The sequence below is a fragment of the Trachypithecus francoisi genome, unplaced genomic scaffold (genome assembly GCF_009764315.1).
Source record: "Trachypithecus francoisi isolate TF-2019V2 unplaced genomic scaffold, Tfra_2.0 Lachesis_group13, whole genome shotgun sequence".
In the NCBI taxonomy this organism is placed as follows: Eukaryota; Metazoa; Chordata; class Mammalia; order Primates; family Cercopithecidae; genus Trachypithecus; species Trachypithecus francoisi.
Genome location: NW_022681458.1, coordinates 464979 through 483726, shown reverse-complemented (window position 1 = coordinate 483726; position 18748 = coordinate 464979). Strand labels below are relative to the sequence as shown.

The 18748-nt window shown below is 51.5% G+C and overlaps 1 protein-coding gene across 7 annotated transcripts in view; it reads left to right on the top strand.

The window, feature by feature from the left end:
• The window catches only part of FARP2 (FERM, ARH/RhoGEF and pleckstrin domain protein 2), a 147552-nt gene that overhangs the window by 102512 nt on the left and 26292 nt on the right, over window positions 1-18748 (top strand). For all 7 annotated transcript variants that reach the window (XM_033229477.1, XM_033229473.1, XM_033229475.1 and 4 more), the window contains exons 14-18: window positions 5856-6031; window positions 11520-11609; window positions 12622-12755; window positions 13199-13280; window positions 16081-16318. In XM_033229477.1, the coding sequence (XP_033085368.1) occupies window positions 5856-6031; window positions 11520-11609; window positions 12622-12755; window positions 13199-13280; window positions 16081-16318 (720 nt within the window). The remainder of the gene's footprint in view (window positions 1-5855; window positions 6032-11519; window positions 11610-12621; window positions 12756-13198; window positions 13281-16080; window positions 16319-18748) is intronic.

Sequence of the window (18748 nt, the reverse complement as noted above, 5' to 3'; positions counted from 1 at the left end):
CAGTGGTACGATCTTGGCTCACTGCACCCTCCACCTCCCGAGTTCAAGCGATTCTCCCACCTCAGCCTCCAGAGTAGCTGGAATTGCAGGCATGCACCACCACACCCGGCTGATTTTTGTATTTTTAGTAGAGAGGGGGCTTCACCATGCTGGCCAGGCTTCTCTCGAACTCCTGACCTCACGTGATTCACCTGCCTCAGCCTCCCAAAGTGCTGGGATTACAGGCGTGAGCAACCCCACCCAGCCGACATCTGATTTTAACCCTGCATTCTGATGTGCATTGTCAGTGTCAAAAAGATTTTCTAAGACGGAGGAGCACTATGGCCAAGTGTCCTTTTATGATATCCACAGAATTCAAAATAGCAGAGCCTGAAAGACACTAACTTTATCCTATCATATGTCACTGTGGAAAGCACCCTTCAGAGCCATGGTCCCACACTTGTTTTCTTACTGTGGAGTACATCTGTGTTGGTGACTTCAGCTGAACGTGTTCCCCAGGGATAAATGCAACAGCCCATACAAAATCAGACATGAGGACACAGTCCAACAACTTCGTGTGTAAATGAAGTTACACATTCATCGTCAGTCGCTTGTAAAAAAAAAAAAAAGGAGTCTCCTCAGATTTATTGACTTTATCATGTAGGATCTGTATCTGTGTTTGTGTAATTTGCAGTAGGCTTGATTTATAAGGTTTGCTATAGCTAACATTTAAAGAAATGTTTAAACTAGGCACAGTGGTGCACGCCTGTAGTCCTAGCTACACAGAAGGCTAAGGCAAGAGGACTGTTTGAGGCCAGGAGTTCAAGTTCAGTTTGGACTTCATAAGATCCCATCTATTTAAACAAAAGAAAAAGGAAAAGGGTCCGGGCGCGGTGGCTCCCACCTGTAACCCCAGCACTTTGGGAGGCCAAGGCAAGGGGATCACCCGAGGTTGGGAGTTCGAGACCAGCCTGGCCAACATGGTGAAACCCCGTCTCTACTAAAAATACAAAAATTAGCTGGGAGGCCGGGCGCGGTGGCTCAAGCCTGTAATCCCAGCACTTTGGGAGGCCGAGACGGGCGGATCACGAGGTCAGGAGATCGAGACCATCCTGGCTAACACCGTGAAACCCCGTCTCTACTAAAAAATACAAAAAACTAGCCGGGCGAGGAGGCGGGCGCCTGTAGTCCCAGCTACTCCGGAGGCTGAGACAGGAGAACGGCGTGAACCCGGGAGGCGGAGCTTGCAGTGAGCTGAGATCCGGCCACTGCACTCCAGCCCGGGCGACAGAGCGAGACTCCGTCTCAAAAAAAAAAAAAAAAGGCCGGGCGCGGTGGCTCAAGCCTGTAATCCCAGCACTTTGGGAGGCCGAAACGGGCGGATCATGAGGTCAGGAGATCGAGACCATCCTGGCTAACACCGTGAAACCCCGTCTCTACTAAAAAATACAAAAAAACTAGCCGGGCGAGGTGGCGGGCGCCTGTGGTCCCAGCTACTCGGGAGGCTGAGGCAGGAGAATGGCGTGAACCCAGGAGGTGGAGGTTGCAGTGAGCCAAGATTGCGCCACTGCACTCCAGCCTGGGCGACAGAGTGAGAGACTCGATCTCAAAAGAAATTTAAAAAAAAGAAAAAAATGTTTAATGGTAGTTTGTGGTACTTTTTAATGTATTTACTAAATTATGAGTTGACCATTTTTTGTTAAATAGAAAGTATTTATAATAGGGCAGGAGCAGTGGCTCCCACCTGTAATCCCAGCACTTTGGGAGGCCAAAGCAGACAGATCACTTGAGGTCAGAAGTTCAAGACCAGCCTGGCCAACATGGCGAAACCCCATCTCTACTAAAAATACAAAAATTAGCTAGGCATGGTGGTGTGCACCTGTAGTCCCAGCTACTCAGGAGGCTGAGGCACAAGAATGACTTGAACCCAGGAGGCAGAGGTTGGAGTGAGCTGAGATTGTGCCACTACACTCCAACCTGGGCAACAGAGACTTTGTCTCAAAAAAATGTATTTATGGCTGGGCGCGGTGGCTCATGCCTGGAATCCCAGCACTTTGGGAGGCCGAGATGGGCGAATCACGAAGTCAGGAGATCAAGACCATCCTGGCTAACATGGTGAAACCCCGTCTCTACGAAAAATACAAAAAATTAGCCGGGTGTGGTGGCGGGCACCTGTAGTCCCACCTACATAGGAGGCTGAGGCAAGACAATGGCGTGAACCCAGGAGGTGGAGCTTGCAGTGAGCAGAGATTGCGCCAGTGCACTCCAGCCTGGGCGACAGAGCAAGACTCTGGCTCAAAAAAAAAAGTATTCATAGTATTATCAAATGATGACTTTTAACCTCCATAGAACCAAAAATAGTTTATTCCAAATGAGCAGTCTATCCTAAAGGGGAGTGTCCTTCCTTTATGAGGTATTTATTGAGGGGTTGTTTACTGGGAGTGGCATTTTCCTTTTTTTTTTTTTTTTTTGAGACAGAGTCTTCCTCTGTTGCCCAGGCTGGAATGCAGTGGCGCGATCTCGGCTCACTGCAACCTCTACCTCCCAGGTTCAAGCGATTCTCCGGCCTCAACCTCCCGAGTAGCTGGTATTACAGCCACGTGCCACCACATCTGGCTAATTTTTGTGTTTTCAATAGAGACAGGGTTTCACCATCTTGGCCAGGCTGGTCTCAAACTCCTGACCTTGTGATCCACCCACCTCAGCCTCCCAAAGTGCTAAAATTACAGCCATCAGCCACCGCGCCCGGCCGGGAGTGGCCTTTTCTAATTTACAGCCCTGTTAACCCACACTGGCCATGGCCTGTTTGCAACCCCAACAGCGTCATAGCAGCGCACGTTATGATGTATCTCGTGATTATGCCATTTCCTCAAGTTTTACCTCCTGCAACTTAAAGGCAGGTTTTGCAGCAACTTTTTGGTAAACCGTCAACTAGTAACTTGCTGTTGGACTATACTCCAAGTGAGGTGCTCTGAGGACCCCGGGAAGGACACAAGGGGCAGAATAGTGAAGGCCAACTTTAACTTCAGAAGCAATGAGTGGAAAACATCTTCCTGCTACACCCTGAACAATACAGTTATGAAGAATAAATAGATATTAGCAGCTTCTAGACTTTTCTCTGAATTTTCATCACATAAAATATCTCCTTGTGAAATTCTGGCTTATTGAGGACAAAGAAGATTCTGGAACACAAACCCCAAACAGCGCATCTTTGGAAGCATGCCTCTTTTCAACATAAGAAGTAATCCACACTTCCGGGGCTAGCACAGAGCCACAGTTCCACTCTGAGCCCTTCAGAAGTGACGAAGACCAAATGTGGCCCAGCATGTGAGGCAAGGAGGAAGTAGGAATTTCATGCTATTTTAAGGTTGCTTAGTGTTCTTTAACTGAATGTGTAATAAAAGCAAATTCTAATAAATTGGTTGTTAATTTCCTATAGTGATGTTACCTAGGTGTTCTGTAGCAATGAATGTTTCTTCATGTTTTAAATGTATCTTGTGAAAAATTCCAGAAGAAACCTCTGCTATCATGAGCACTGGTATTTCATCTTAAGAATCCTAATAAGTAGAATTCCTAGCAGCAGACAAGATCTTTCCAGGGCTCCTGATTTGTCAATGTGAAAATAAGGACTTCCTCCCCTCCATCTCCCATGTCCCACTGGAGGGTTAACCTGTTGAGTTGCTTATGCCAGCCCAGCAAACGGAATCATGATGTCGGCTGCTCTCAAGAAGCTGCTCTATACTAATCTGCCTATACACTTACATGTTTTAGGTTAAGGGAACCAAGTTTGGGTTTTATAAACTGGTCACTACAGGCAAGTGTAAGAGAATCTTGCTTTGAAACCAGTTGTGGGTGGAGTAAGGAGGCACCATGGTGTGGCATTTATGCAATCAGGGGTTCAAATCGAGTTACTTTTGTTGCAACATTTGGTAAGCCGATTCAGTAATCATCGTTAGAAATCATGATGGTTTCAGTGTTCAAACACTATACACTTGGAAACATAAATGTCTATCTTTGATAGTTTTGTTTGTTTGTTTTGAGACGGGATCTCGCTCTTTTTGCCCAGGCTGGAGCGCAATGGCACCACCTCAGCTCACTGCAACCTCTGCCTTTCAAGCGATTCTCCTGCCTCAGCCTCCCAAGTATCTGGGACTACAGGCACCCGCCACCACACCCGGCTAATGTTTTATATTTTTAATAGAGATGGGGTTTCACCATGTTGGCCAGGCTGGTCTCTAACTCCTGACATCAGGTGATCCGCCCACCTCGGCCTCCCAAAGTGCTGGGATTACAGGTATGAGCTACCACACCTGGCCTTTGGTGGTTTCAGGTTCACGCCATTCTCCTGCCTCAGCCTTCTGAGTAGCTGGGATTACAGGCACCCACCGTCACACCCAGCTAATTTTTTGTATTTTTAGTAGAGACAGGGTTTCACCGTGTTAGCCAGGTAAAGTTATCTTTAAAATTTGGCACTTAGGCCGGGCGCGGTGGCTCAAGCCTGTAATCCCAGCACTTTGGGAGGCCGAGACGGGCAGATCACGAGGTCAGGAGATCGAGACCATCCTGGCTAACACGGTGAAACCCCGTCTCTACTAAAAAATACAGAAAATTAGCCGGGCGTGGTGGCGGGCGCCTGTAGTCCCAGCTACTCGGGAGGCTGAGGCAGGAGAATGGCGGGAACCCGGGAGACGGAGCTTGCAGTGAGCTGAGATCCGGCCACTGCACTCCAGCCTGGGCGACAGAGCGAGACTCCGTCTCAAAAAAAATAAAAAATAAAATAAAATAAAATTTGGCACTTAATAGTTACTGGTTTCCCATAGAAAAACATTAGGAATTAACTGTTGTGAATTTTTTTTAAATAGAAAAGGATATTTTTATTATAAAATTCACAATGGCCGGGCGCAGTGGCTCAAGCCTGTAATCCCAGCACTTTGGGAGGCCGAGACGGGTGGATCACGAGGTCAGGAGATCGAGACCATCCTGGCTAACCTGGTGAAACCCCGTCTCTACTAAAAAGTACAAAAAACTAGCTGGGCGAGGTGGCGGGCACCTGTAGTCCCAGCTACTCAGGAGGCTGAGGCAGGAGAATGGCGTAAACCCGGGAGGCGGAGCTTGCAGTGAGCTGAGATCGTGTCACTGCATTCCAGCCTGAGTGACAGAGCGAGGCTCTGTCTCAAAAAAAAAAAAAAAAAAAATTCACAATGAAATATACTTCATCATCCTCTTTAGAATTGAGCTGCAAATTTGGCACCTATTTATTCAAAAAACAAGCACCAAGCATTGTTTTAAGGAGAAAACTATTACTGTATTTTAGAAAACCAAAATAAAATCCCCATTAATGAAAAACGTAACTGGAAAACAGTGTCATGAATTGAGCAGTTTTATATGATCCAGTTTTTAATGAATAATAAGTTTGGCCTTAAAATAGACATTGCTTTTTCAGATGTTAGCACTGGTTTGACATCTTAAGTCTCTAACCTCTAGCAATGCACATAGAAAGTGTTCCCCCTTCCTGGTGGTGCCTTTTGCTTTACACACTTTGTGGTGCTTGATTTTATCATAGTTACATATTCTGCAGAGCAAAAAGCCCCCTAGAAACACAAGGATGGTATCCAGGCCCCCCTAGATTCCTGGGGGATCCACAGTCTGTGGATTGCTTTCTGAAATTGGGTAGATGAACCATCAACCCTCATTTTCATTTTATGTCATGTTTAGTATCGTGTGTAGTAGAGGCTTTACGTAAACACATTTTCCAGGAAGTGCCTGGCACTGTGTGAGTCTGGCGGCTGCGTGGTCAGGAGTGTAGTAGTGGCTCTAAGCCAGCCTCACAGCCCTTTCTCATTTCTCGCTCCATCCCCCGCCCCATTCATTTCCAGGCCTTTCCACGAAGAGTCCTCAGCCTTCTCCCTCCAGCCGGAAGAGCCCCCTGAGTCTGAGCCCTGCATTTCAGGTGCCTTTGGGCCCAGCTGAACAGGGCTCATCCCCACTCCTGAGCCCTGTCCTCAGTGATGCTGGCGGATCTGGGATGGACTACGAGGAGCCGAGACACAAGGTGGGCCCCTCGAGGCTGAGAAGCTAGCAGAGGGTTGCAGGGTGGATGGACCTGTGCTCACTGTTCCTTGGGGTGGTGCTGGTGGGAACCCCAGGGTGGGGCAGGGAAGGGCCCTGCACTCACAGCCACCCTACCAGCCTGCTGAGCAGAGAGGAGGTGCTGGGCCACCTTCCCTAGCAAAACCTTCCTGAGACTTTCCTCTTATCTCTGGGACTCCAGGTTCCTTCATACAAAAACAAGTTTCCTTGTTCATTTAGCAAACAGTTTCCTGGCACCCACAGGTTCCATGTGTCAGGCTGGATCCTGGGACTGAGTAGGCACTTCTAGCCTCCCCTACTCTTCCTTCCTTCCTACCTTCCTCATTTCTCCCTCCCTTCCTCCCTTCTTTACTCCTTTCTTCCCTCCTTGCTTGGTCAAGGTTCTACTTTAACAATTGAGTAATTGGGAGGAAAGATCTGGGTGCTAAGGGAGGGTCCACCAGGGACCCCTTTGAGTTCCGGAGAGGGTCTTGGGTGGGAGACCCCGTGGACAAGGAGGTGTCCTGGGCCAGGCGTTGGAGGCAGTGGAGAAGCCACCTGTGGGGAGGGGACAGTCCTCTGCGTTGTGGCAAGGGGAGGGGTACATGGGCCATAGGCAGGACTGAGGGTTTATGACAAAGTTGAGGCAGTGTCCCCTGTGGGTCTCCTTTTATCGAAGATGATAGGAATAAGGGCACAAACTGAGAGTCTGCAAGGAGAAAGTGACCCAGCAGAGAAGCTCGCTGCTGGCAGACACAGGGCAGCCAGGGCAGGGAGGCTGTGGCCTCAGGTGGCCTCCACTCTCCCAGCCCATTGGAGTCTGCCTACAGCTACGGTTTTGCAGATGGGCCCTAAAAGAAAAGACTCAGGGTCCGGGGAGTTTGCGGAGTATATTGGGCCTGGAGTCCACAGAGAAGGGAGACACAGGGTCCCTGAGTGGCAGCTGGATGGGAAGCGGCCATGGGACCTCTAGGAGGGAGGGAGTCAGTGCTGTTACAGGGGGAGGCGTGTCATTGTGACACCTCAGCATTCCTGCTTTGGCCTGAATTGGCCAGAGGATATTCTGTCCAAGGCCTGCCTTCCAGATGGCAGGGCTACCCGTGGGATGCTGGGACTCTCAGCAGGTGGGATGGCACAGGCAGGGCAGGCTCTTCCTTCCCTGTGCCCTGGGGTCCCCCTGGATCCCACTGGAATGGAAGGAGCCCCCTGCTCTGGAGGCAGCAAAGGATATTAAACATGCTGCTGCATGAGGCCTGAAGGTGAAGGCTGGTTCTGGGTCCTGGCAGCAAGACTGTTTCCAAAAAGATGTCTTTTTATTTTATTTTGGAAACCTAATGACAATCTCTTTAGTTCACTGTTTCTTCGGTACAAAAACAAAAAATGGCTATCAGGCAGTCTGTTATTAAGACTAAATTTTAACTTGTAACTTTTTATATTATGGAAATCAATTGATGCTTTAGATGGTTCTATAGGGTGACAGCTTGTCACATCTGAGGATAATTGGGCTGGTGGCAAGTGGCCCTGGAAGAAGCCTGTTCGTCACGACGTGGCATGGGGCCAGCAGCATGACAAGGCCCTTTGGGATGGGGGCACCTCAGGGTCCTCACAGAGCCATGCCCTTGAGGAGTTGGTGGCTGGGTCACTGCAGAGAAAGATTCGGCAGTCCTTGGGCCCAGCCCCTCCATGTGGGCACCTTCAGCCCTGACGTGGTGTCTCCTGCTACCTCTCCTCAACACCTGGGCTCTGGAGGGAGGGCTCTGGGCTCTGCTTCAATTCTGTGTGTGTGAGCTGACATAGCAAGGCTAGTGCCCAGCACAGGTGGGCTCTGAGATGGCAAGGATGGCCCCTTCATCACCATGCAGGGGCTGCTGGTTTGACCCGGAGGTAGGTTTCCACCAGAGTACCCCTCTGTGCTGACCTCATGAACCAGTGTCTCCAGCCAGGCTGCAACAGGTTCTGGGGAGACCCCGGCCCCAGATTCACTGACGGCTCTGCTGGCAGAGCCTGGCAGACCACTCTCCTGGGGGAACAAGGGTGACACAGGGATCTGAGAACCATGTGCTGCCATTGAGGTCGCCCGTCAAGCTTTTGCACTTGCACTCCGTTGCTTGGTTGTGCCGGGAGGGGCAAAGAGCTTCCCACCCTCCAGCCCACCCACGCCAGCTTGTGCCCTCCTCCTCAGTGTCTCCCACTTGATGCACCATTTGTTGCCTTTTTAATAGAGATTTGTGAGGGTCAGCAATAGTCGAAAGGTAGGAAAGCCAAAGGTGGCAGAAGCCTCTTCCATGCTCTGCATGGGCACACAGACCCTTCCTGTGGGGACAAGTGGCGAAGTTCACAGGAATTGCACCCTCCTCTGGGGCTGTCCCTGGCCGCCCTCACATCTCTGGCCTGTAGCCCAGCTTACTGGGGCCTCAGGTTGGACATTGATCTGGAGGTGGGGGCAGAGTGGCAGCTGCTGTATTTTCTGTCCCTGAGAGTCTCCTTACCGTATTCCTTAGGCTGATGAGGCGGGGGCGGGGGCAGGGGTGGGATGGGGGCCCTTCTCTTGGCCACTCTGCTCCCCTGACTCCCCTGTGACCCACTGGTAGCACCTGTGATGAGCAGTCTCATCAGCGACTGCTGTGGCTCTCTGATGGTGTTTGTGTCTCTGTGAGCCTTGCCCCTGGAGGAGTAGAGCTGCTCCGGGACTCGAGCATCCTGTCCTACAGAGCAACATTCAGAGTTAGGACATTGCTTCTGGACTCCATGCCCAGGTGACTGTGGCTAGGAAGTCGTCCTCCCTATACCAGACTCTCCCCCAGGGCCCAAGACCAACAGTTTGTGGGGCATTCACATGCAACATCCCTGTCCCTCAGCTGTGTGGGGAAGGCTAGGGCCTCGCAGACCATAAACATGGGCCTCTGGGGGCGGGACCAGCTCTGACCCCAGAGCATTCACTGGGCATGTCAAGCTCAGGTGGAGAAAGGACTTCTTTCTTTCTCTCTCTTTTTTTTTTTTGAGACAGAGTCTCGCTCTGCTGCCCAAGCTGGAGTGCTGTGGCCGGATCTCAGCTCACTGCAAGCTCCGCCTCCCAGATTCACGCCATTCTCCTGCCTCAGCCTCCCGAGTAGCTGGGACTACAGGTGCCCGCCACCACGCCCGGCTAATTTTCTGTATTTTTTAGTAGAGACGGGGTTTCACCGTGTTAGCCAGGATGGTCTCGATCTCCTGACCTCGTGATCCGCCCATCTCGGCCTCCCAAAGTGCTGGGATTACAGGCTTGCACCACCGCGCCCGGCCTTTTTTTTTTTTTTTTTGAGACGGAGTCTCACTCTGTCACCCAGGCTGGAGTGCAATGACGCAATCTTGGCTCATTGCAAGCTCCACCTCCCGGGTTCACGCCATTCTCCTGCCTCAGCCTCCCAAGTAGCTGGGACTACAGGCGCCCGCCACCACACCCGGCTAATTTTTTGTATTTTTAGTAGAGACGGGGTTTCACCATGTTAGCCAGGATGGTCTCAATCTCTTGACCTCGTGATCCGCCCGCCTCGGCCTCCCAAAGTGCTGGGATTACAGGCATGAGCCACTGTGCCCAGCCAAAAAAGTCATTTTTAATATCATGAAGCTCAAAAAGAAAAAATTGAAAAAGCCTAAAGGCTGGAAAGGTGGTTCAGCTTCTCTGTGGTGAGGAGGCCATTGCACCAAGAGGTGGGGACTGAGCTGGTACACAGTGGCAGGGCTGTGGGAGCCAGGCAGGCTGCCAGCCATGGGGAAGAGCTGAGAGAACAGCAGTGGGCGTGTGCAGGACTCTGGCAGGGGAGGCACAGCACCTGGGCACTGGAGGGCTCCAGGCAGCAGCATCTTGGCGGGCTGTCCCTTCACAGCTGGCTATATCCATGGGCTCAGGACTCACAGGATAAATGTGCCTCTGTCCTCTCATCCACGAGGGGTGGACAAGCCTGCAGGCTGTGCTGAACTTCACAGCAGCACAGGGAAGAAGAGACGACCCCACATGCCACCTCAGCTGCTTGCTCACTTGCAAACCCAGCTCCTGATATTCCTCCCAAACCTCCAGTCATGGCAGCTGGTCTTTCCCTTGGCTTAGGCCAAAAACTGCGGCAGTCACCCCTCCTGCCTCCAACCCTCACACCTTAACTCCACACTGGAATCAGGCTGGCTCAACCTTCAGAATGTGTCCAGGACCTCACCCCTCACCCCTCTGAGCCCCCAGCCAGGGCTGTCTCACACAGCTGGTGCCGAGGTCCACTGGGAACCTCTCTGCCCTCCTGATCTGCTCTCGTCCTGGGGCCCAAGTGCATCACAGCATATTCAGGTAGACCCCAAAGGGTCCAGAAGGCCCACATGGCCTGCCTTCCCCACCAGTAGCCTGTCTATGCTCTCTTACCTCCCCACCTTGCTCCAGCCGCTTGATCTCTGACCTGCCCCACGGGCTGACCTATCCGCTTGAGTGAGACTGTGGCCTGCCGCATCCCCCAGCCTCCAGCCCCTCCTCTGCTCTGCGTTGTGTCTTGTACAGCCCTCTGTGCTGTGATGTGTGACTGTGTGTGTTGCTTCTTGCCTGTCTTCTCCTGGTAGGGCACCCTCGCAGGGGCAGGGGGCAGCGTCCAGGCCCCTGTTCGGAGCTGACACCTGCTCCATGGATATTTGCACGGCCCACCTGCTGTGAAGCTGGCCACAGTCTGGTGGTGGGGCAGGCAAGCTGCCAGGGTAGAGCAGGATCATGGTTTCTGGGCAGTGGGAAAGGACAGAGAAGAGGCTGTTAAGTTGCACCTCAACAGAGGGTGGCTCTTGGAGGGTTCAGGGTGGGGAGAGGCCCTTCAGGGACAGGACCCAGTGCCTGCCGAGGCCATCATGAGGCATGTGCTTTGCCAGGAACACTGTGTTGGGTGAGGTGCAGAGGGTCCCCCACAGCCAGCTTGCCTGCTCGACGCCAGCACCTTGGGCAAAGATAACCCTGCTGGCTATAGGAGTGCTCGGGGCTGGGCTATCTCCAGCAGGGCACAGAAAACGGCCTGGGGTATGGTCCACATCTGCATCAGGAAGTGCACTGGCAAGCCTGGCGCTCTGACGCAGGCACGCTTAGAATGCACACTGTTTGCTCTTTTTAATGACTTTTGTATGGGTTAGGTTTAATAATTTATAAGCACACACACACTCATGGACCTGTGTCTGCTGACCAGCCTTGCCACTGACAGTGATATATAAAAAATGATTTTATCACAAAACCAATAATAAATTTCAGCCCTGTTTACATATGGTGATATTTGAACAACAATTCTTTTCTCCAAAAGAATAACAGGATTATGTTTTTACTCAGGGATAAATCCCTTCAGAAGTTGAAGATGAAAACCCCGTGACGATGTTAACTTGAGCAAAAGAAAGCAAACATTACAGACTTCAGGCTGCCTGAACGTGGGAGGGTCCCGTGTCCCATGGACGCACACTTAACAGCTCTCTGCTTCTTTCAGCGCGTGCCTGCAGACGAGGCCTACTTCATAGTCAAGGAGATTCTCGCTACAGAACGAACATACCTGAAGGATTTAGAAGTTATTACCGTGGTACGAAAGTCCTTGATTACTTTTTTTTTAAATAAATCTCTCATCTGAACTCAGAGAAATCTTTTTGTTTGTTTGTTTTTGAGATGGAGCCTCTCTCTGTCACCCAGGCTGGAGTGCAGTGGCGTGATCTCAGCTCTCTGCAACCTCCGCCTCTTGGATTCAAGTGATTCTTCTGCCTCAGCCTCCCTAGTAGCTGGGATTATAGGTGCCCACCGCCACACCCAGCTAATTTTGTCTATTTAGTAGAAGTGGGGTTTCACCATGTTGGCCAGGCTGGTCCCAAACTCCTGACCTCAAGTGATCTGCCCAAAGTGCTGGGATTACAGGTGTGAGCCACTGCGCCCAGCCAAAAATATCTCTTGATAATCATGAGACTTGGTATGTCTTGGTATGTATATTTTTGTTAAATATATCTGCCTTAAAACATTTATTCTAAGTCCAGTCAGAACATTAGATCCAAGGTTTTTTTTTTGTTTTTTTTTTTTTTGAGACGGAGTCCCGCTCTGTCGCCCAGGCTGGAGTGCAGTGGCCAGATCTCAGCTCACTGCAAGCTCCTCCTCCCGGGTTTACACCATTCTCCTGCCTCAGCCTCCCGAACAGCTGGGACCACAGGCGCCCGCCACCTCGCCTGGCTAGTTTTTTGTATTTTTTTAGTAGAGACGGGGTTTCACGGTGTTAGCCAGGATGGTCTCGATCTCCTGACCTCGTGATCCGCCCGTCTCGGCCTCCCAAAGTGCTGGGATTACAGGCTTGAGCCACCGCGCCCGGCCTGGATCCAAGTTTTTATGAAGCTATAAAGCTGCAAAGTGTCCATTTGAAACTTTTGATGTAGGATAGTTTCATTATATTTGATCAACAAAGAGGATAGCTGTAGGGCTGATCTGAACCCTCTTTGTAGGCGGTGACTGGAGGGTCATTGCTTAGGTGTCCTATGGCCACAGGCCCTCAGGGGCACAGTTTCTCAGTCCCCAACAAGAGCCATGCCTCCCATCACACCGCACTCTTCCCACAGTGGTTCCGCAGCGCAGTGGTGAAGGAGGATGCCATGCCTGCGACTCTGATGACACTGCTCTTCTCCAACATCGATCCCATCTATGAGTTCCACAGAGGCTTCCTGCGCGAGGTGGAGCAGAGGCTGGCACTCTGGTAACACCCCTTCGGCCCCCAGGTCTTGGACCCCCACACAGGAGACTCCCACACCAACTCATCATCACAGCTCTTAGGAGCTTCCCAGCTTCAGAAACTAATTCAGAAGAGCCATTTTTTCACTGGAGTATATTTTTAGGAGCCTGTGGAGAGGTACAGATATAATAATACCCTTTATTCACCCTCTTCCAGAAAAGAGAGTGCAAGGAGCAAGTTAAAAATAGAAGATCCCTTTTTGCCTGGTTACCGTCTATTGTAGAGAATGGCCAGACACATAATAGTAGCTTCCATCCCGGGCAGGCCCTGCCCTGTGGCCTCTTCCACCTCAGAGCTTCACAACCTTCTTGCAGCTGGAACCAGGGCAGCTGTCACCCTGCATCAGATTACAGTGCCTTCTGCAAGCTTTCACCATGTTTAGAACGACTTTGTTTCTTTTTACTCAGGGAAGGGCCCTCCAAAGCCCACACAAAAGGCAGCCATCAACGAATCGGGGACATCCTGCTCAGGAACATGCTCCAGTTAAAGGTAGGCTGCATGGTGACTGCTGCCTACACGAGTGCTGTTAATGGAAGCAAAACCACGGTCCCGAAGCTGAGGCCCCTCAGAACAGCATCCCGTCAGAAAAGGGTCCCCTCAGAACAGCATCCCGTCAGAAAAGGGTCCCCTCAGAACAGCATCCCGTCAGAAAAGGGTCCCCTCAGAACAGCATCCCGTCAGAAAAGGGTCCCCTCAGAACAGCATCCCGTCAGAAAAGGGTCCCCTCAGAACAGCATCCCGTCAGAAAAGGGTCCCCTCAGAACAGCATCCCGTCAGAAAAGGGTCCCCTCAGAACAGCATCCCGTCAGAAAAGGGTCCCCTCAGAACAGCATCCCGTCAGAAAAGGGTCCCCTCAGAACAGCATCCCGTCAGAAAAGGGTCCCCTCAGAACAGCATCCCGTCAGAAAAGGGTCCCCTCAGAACAGCATCCCGTCAGAAAAGGGTCCCCTCAGAACAGCATCCCGTCAGAAAAGGGTCCCCTCAGAACAGCATCCCGTCAGAAAAGGGTCCCCTCAGAACAGCATCCGTCAGAAAAGGGTCCCCTCAGAACAGCATCCCGTCAGAAAAGGGTCCCCTCAGAACAGGATCCCGTCAGAAAAGGGTCCCCTCAGAACAGCATCCCGTCAGAAAAGGGTCCCCTCAGAACAGCATCCCGTCAGAAAAGGGTCCCCTCAGAACAGCATCCCGTCAGAAAAGGGTCCCCTCAGAACAGCATCCCGTCAGAAAAGGGTCCCCTCAGAACAGCATCCCGTCAGAAAAGGGTCCCCTCAGAACAGCATCCCGTCAGAAAAGGGTCCCCTCAGAACAGCATCCCGTCAGAAAAGGGTCCCCTCAGAACAGCATCCCGTCAGAAAAGGGTCCCCTCAGAACAGGATCCCCTTCAGAGTAGGGTCCCTCAGAACAGCATCCCGTCAGAAAAGGGTCCCCTCAGAACAGCATCCCGTCAGAAAAGGGTCCCCTCAGAACAGCATCCCGTCAGAAAAGGGTCCCCTCAGAACAGCATCCCGTCAGAAAAGGGTCCCCTCAGAACAGGATCCCCTTCAGAGTAGGGTCTCCTCAGAACAGGGTCCCCTCAGAGAAGGGTCCCCTCAAAGCAGGGTCCCCCCAGACCAAGGTCCCCCTCAGAGCAGTCTCCTCAGAACAGGGTCCCCTCAGAGAAGGGTCCCCTCAGAACAGGATCCCCCCCAGACCAGGGTCCCCCTCAGAGCAGGGTCTCCTCAAAACAAGGTTTCCTTAGAGCAGGGTCACCCTCAGAGTGGGGTCTGCTCAAAACAGGGTCCCCTCAGAGCAGGGTCCCCCAGGTCAAGGTCCCCCTAAGAGCAGGGTCTCCTCAGAACAGGGACCCCCTCAGAGCAGGGTCCCCTCAGAAAAGGGGTTTCACAGAACAGGGTCCCCTCAGACCAAGATTCCCCTCAGAGCAGGGTCCCCTCAGATCAGGGGCCCCCTCAGAGTGGAGTTCTCAAAACAGGGGCCCCCTCAGAGCTGGGTTCCCCTCAGAGCAGGGGCCCCCTCAGGGCAGGGTATCCTCAGAACAGCATTCCCTCAGAGCAGGGGACCCCCCAAAACAGGGGCCCCCTCAGAAAAGGATCTCCTCAGAACAGGGTCCATCTCAGAACAGGATCGTACTCAAATCAGGGTTTCCCCAGAGCAGGGCCCTCTCAGAACAGGATCTTCTCAGAATAGTATCCCCCTGAGGCTCTCAGAAGAGCGTTCCCTCAGAGTAAAGTTCCCTCAAAACAGAGTCCTTCTCAGAGCAGCAGCCCCCTCAGAACAGGGTCCCCTTTGAGCATCATTCCCATTAGAACAAGGTTCCCCCGGAACAGCATCACCCTCCGAACAGGGGCTCCTCAGAACTGCATCTTCCTCAGAACAGGATCCTACTCAGGGCAGGGTCCTGCTCTGGATGGGGTCTCCCTCAGAATCTTGTTTCCCTCAGAAAAGAGTCTGGCTCAGGGCAATGTCCAGGCCCCCATCAGGACACTGATTCCCTCAGAACAAGTTCCCTCCTCACCACATCCCCCTCAATAAGGGCTCTCCAAGAATAGGATGCCCCTGGAAACAGCATACCCCTCACAACAGGGTCCCCCAGAACATGGTCTCCCTCCAGTCAGAACTACCCCAAAACAGACTCCACCTTAAAACATGGTTTGCCTTAGATCATGGCCCTTACCAGTCCCAGAACATCATTCTCTTCAGAACCTTTTTCTCCACTGATGAGCATTCCCTTGAGGACAGTGTCCCCATTTCCATCAGGACAGGACTCCCCCAGAACAGTGTTCACCTCAGGGCAGGATTCTCTCCCAGAGCATTGTCCTCCTCAGAATGGGTCCCCCGAGAACAGCATCCTCTTCAGAACAGGGCCTCCCTCAGATCAGGGTTCCCCACAGAACAGAGTCTTCCTCAGAACATCATTCTCAGGACAGAGTCTCCCCTCCCCAGGAGAGGACCCTCACTGTGTCCCACGTAGCCAACTGCAGCCCTCCCATCCTCAGTTCTTCCTCTGTCCAGTGAGGAGACGGCCCTGATCCACTCAGTGCATGTAGTATGAGGCCAGTTAGTGATGCACATAGCAGTGACTCTAGTTGGAATGAGGTACAGGTCACATGGCATCTGAGACGGGTTGAGATGCATTCCGTGGAGGCTACAAAGCCCCCACTGGCGCACGCTGGGCCACCGGTCAGTTTGCCCTGTGGGGATTTCCAGCCGGCGCCTGCCATCAAGGAAAACAGGCCAGTCTCCCCCGGACCCCTACATCTCACCTAAAGGCCTCACTCTTGCACCTCCACAGGAGTTTACCAGCTACTTCCAAAGACATGACGAGGTCCTAACAGAACTGGAAAAGGCTACCAAACGCTTTAAGAAGTTGGAGGCGGTGTACAAGGAGTTCGAGCTGCAGAAGGTCTGCTACTTGCCTCTCAACACGTTCCTGCTGAAGCCCATCCAGCGGCTGCTGCACTACCGCCTGCTGCTGCGACGCCTGTGTGGACACTACACTCCCGGTCACCATGACTATGCCGACTGCCATGGTGAGTGTGGGTGCGGCCCTGCATCTCGAGGATCAGATCAGTGGCTGGGAGGCAGGGGCGGCTTTGCTAGACCTGAAGACTTCCTTCACTGGGAAGCGCAGGAGTCCACACCATTAGGGCCTGGACCACAGTGGTCAGCACTGGCCCTGGCCTTGCCTCCCGTCTCCTCTGGCTGCTGGCAGAGGTCAGGTCCCACGCTACACCAGGTCTCTGCCTATTCTGCTCCTCCACCCGCAGGCAAGGCCCTGCCCATCTCCACTTCTGAGCAGTGTAGGGAATGACTCTGATTGCCCTGCAGGGGTCACAGGGCATGCTTCTGCTGGGGACCACAAAGCCCCCACAAGTACACTGGGGAATGGGGTGCAACACCCAGAGCAACCTGCTGCCTATGGATGTTTCTGTCCTGGAGGCCATGGCTCTAAAACATACAAAAGATTGGGCCAAGGTGACCTGTTAGAAGTTTTTAACATAGACAGCCTTTGTAATTTTTGATGTTTATTAAAGGGACAAAAGAGTAAACTCTGATCTTTTTAATCTAAAAATATGATTTCTAATTTTATTGTAAATTTAATCCCCTTTTCTGAGGTGACTCAGTCATGAGGGGAACACTGCTCTAATGGGGACCTATTCTGATGGGGATGTGGTCTGATGGGAACTTTATGCTCATCAGGAAGTTTTTTGTTTTTGTTTATATTTTTTTGTTTTTTGTTTTTTGAGATGGAGTCTCCCTCTGTCGCCCAGTGGCGCGATCTTGGCTCACTGCAAGCTCTGCCTCCTGGGTTCACACCATTCTCCTGCCACAGCCTCTCCAGTAACTGGGACTACAGGTGCCCGCCACCACACCAGGCTAATTTTTTTGCATTTTTAGTAGAGATGGGGTTTCACTGTGTTAGCCAGGATGGTCTTGATCTCCTGACCTCATGATCTGCCCTCCTCGGCCTCCCAAAGTGCTGGGATTACAGGTGTGAGCCACCGCACCCAGACTTTTTTTTTTTTTTTTTTTTTGAGATTTAGCTTCACTCTTGTCGCCCAGGCTGGAGTTCAATGGCGCAATCTTGGCTTACTGCAATCTCCTCTTCCCAGGTTCAAGTGATTCTCCTGCCTCAGCCACCCGAGTAGCCAGGATTATAGGTGCCCGCCACCACACCAAGCTAATTTTTATATTTTTAGTAGAAACAGGGTTTCACCATGTTGGCCAGGCTGGTCTTGAACTCCTGACCTCGTAATCCGCCTGCCTCAGCCTCTGAAAGTGCTGGGATTACAGGTGTGAGCCACCACATCAGGATGTTTTTACAAGTAAATTTTATCATTGTCGTTAAAAATAGATGAAAAAATACTTAGCATTTCCTCTAGCTGGTTTCCCATAGCCATGAATGGATATAAATAAGGATGCTTTCTAATTAGCAAGAAATAGGATGGATCATACAGTGTTGATGATTCTCTTTCTTTTCATTCTAAAAGAAAATGTTTCATGTTTGCTAAAAAGAAGAAGGACAAAATTATAGAAAACATTTTCAAACATTTTAAGGGAAACATGAAATAACCACACCATATTTAAAATGTTTCTCGTTGTCAGTCATTATACCACAATAGTTAGGTAGGCAGAGTGCTGGAGCAGAGGGTGGCCTGGACCCCGGGCGACCAACGAAGACATGCCATGGAGAAGACTGGGGCCCAGGTTCTGGCCACGTCTACCATGTGCTTGAGGGACATAGGATTTTGGAGGGATTCCTGTACCTCACAACATGACAGGTTCCTCATCAGTAAAATTTATAGACTGGTGCAAAACCTCTGTGAAGCTGTGTTTGTGAAAGTGCTTTGAGGTTGTCAATTCAACAGAACATTGATAACCATCAGCCTCCCTAGGTTTGCTTCAGACCTCAGCCATCTCTGGAGAGCAGTGAGAGCCCAGTTGATGAAACATTCTCAGCTGACACTATGGCAGGCTCCTTTCCCTCCATGACCCCACTCCCCAAATGTGGGACACAGGAATGCTTGTCAAGAAGGGCCTTCTTCAAAAATGGCCTTTGGTGTACAAATGTTACCAGCCTCTTGGTCTTCCTGAGAACTTGAATAGAACTCTCTTGGACAAAAGGGAGTACATTTGTTGGGGCTGACAGAAGCCAGCCTTGCAATTTTATTTATCCTTCATTTTGATGAGAGTTTCCAAGGGTGCTGGATGTTAAGTGTATGTTGTTGATTCGTTCTATCACGCACCTGCTCAGCCTGCTGCTGTGGGGGAACCTGTTCTGAGGGGGACCCTTTTCTGAGGTACTCAGTTACAAGGGGATGTGGCTCTCAGGGGTTTTGTTCTGATGGGGATGTGTTCTGAAGGGATCTTGGACTGAGGGGAACCCAGTTCTGAGGGGACCCAGTTCTAAGGAGGACACTGCTCTGAGGAGATTCTATTCTAAGGGGACCATGGTTGGA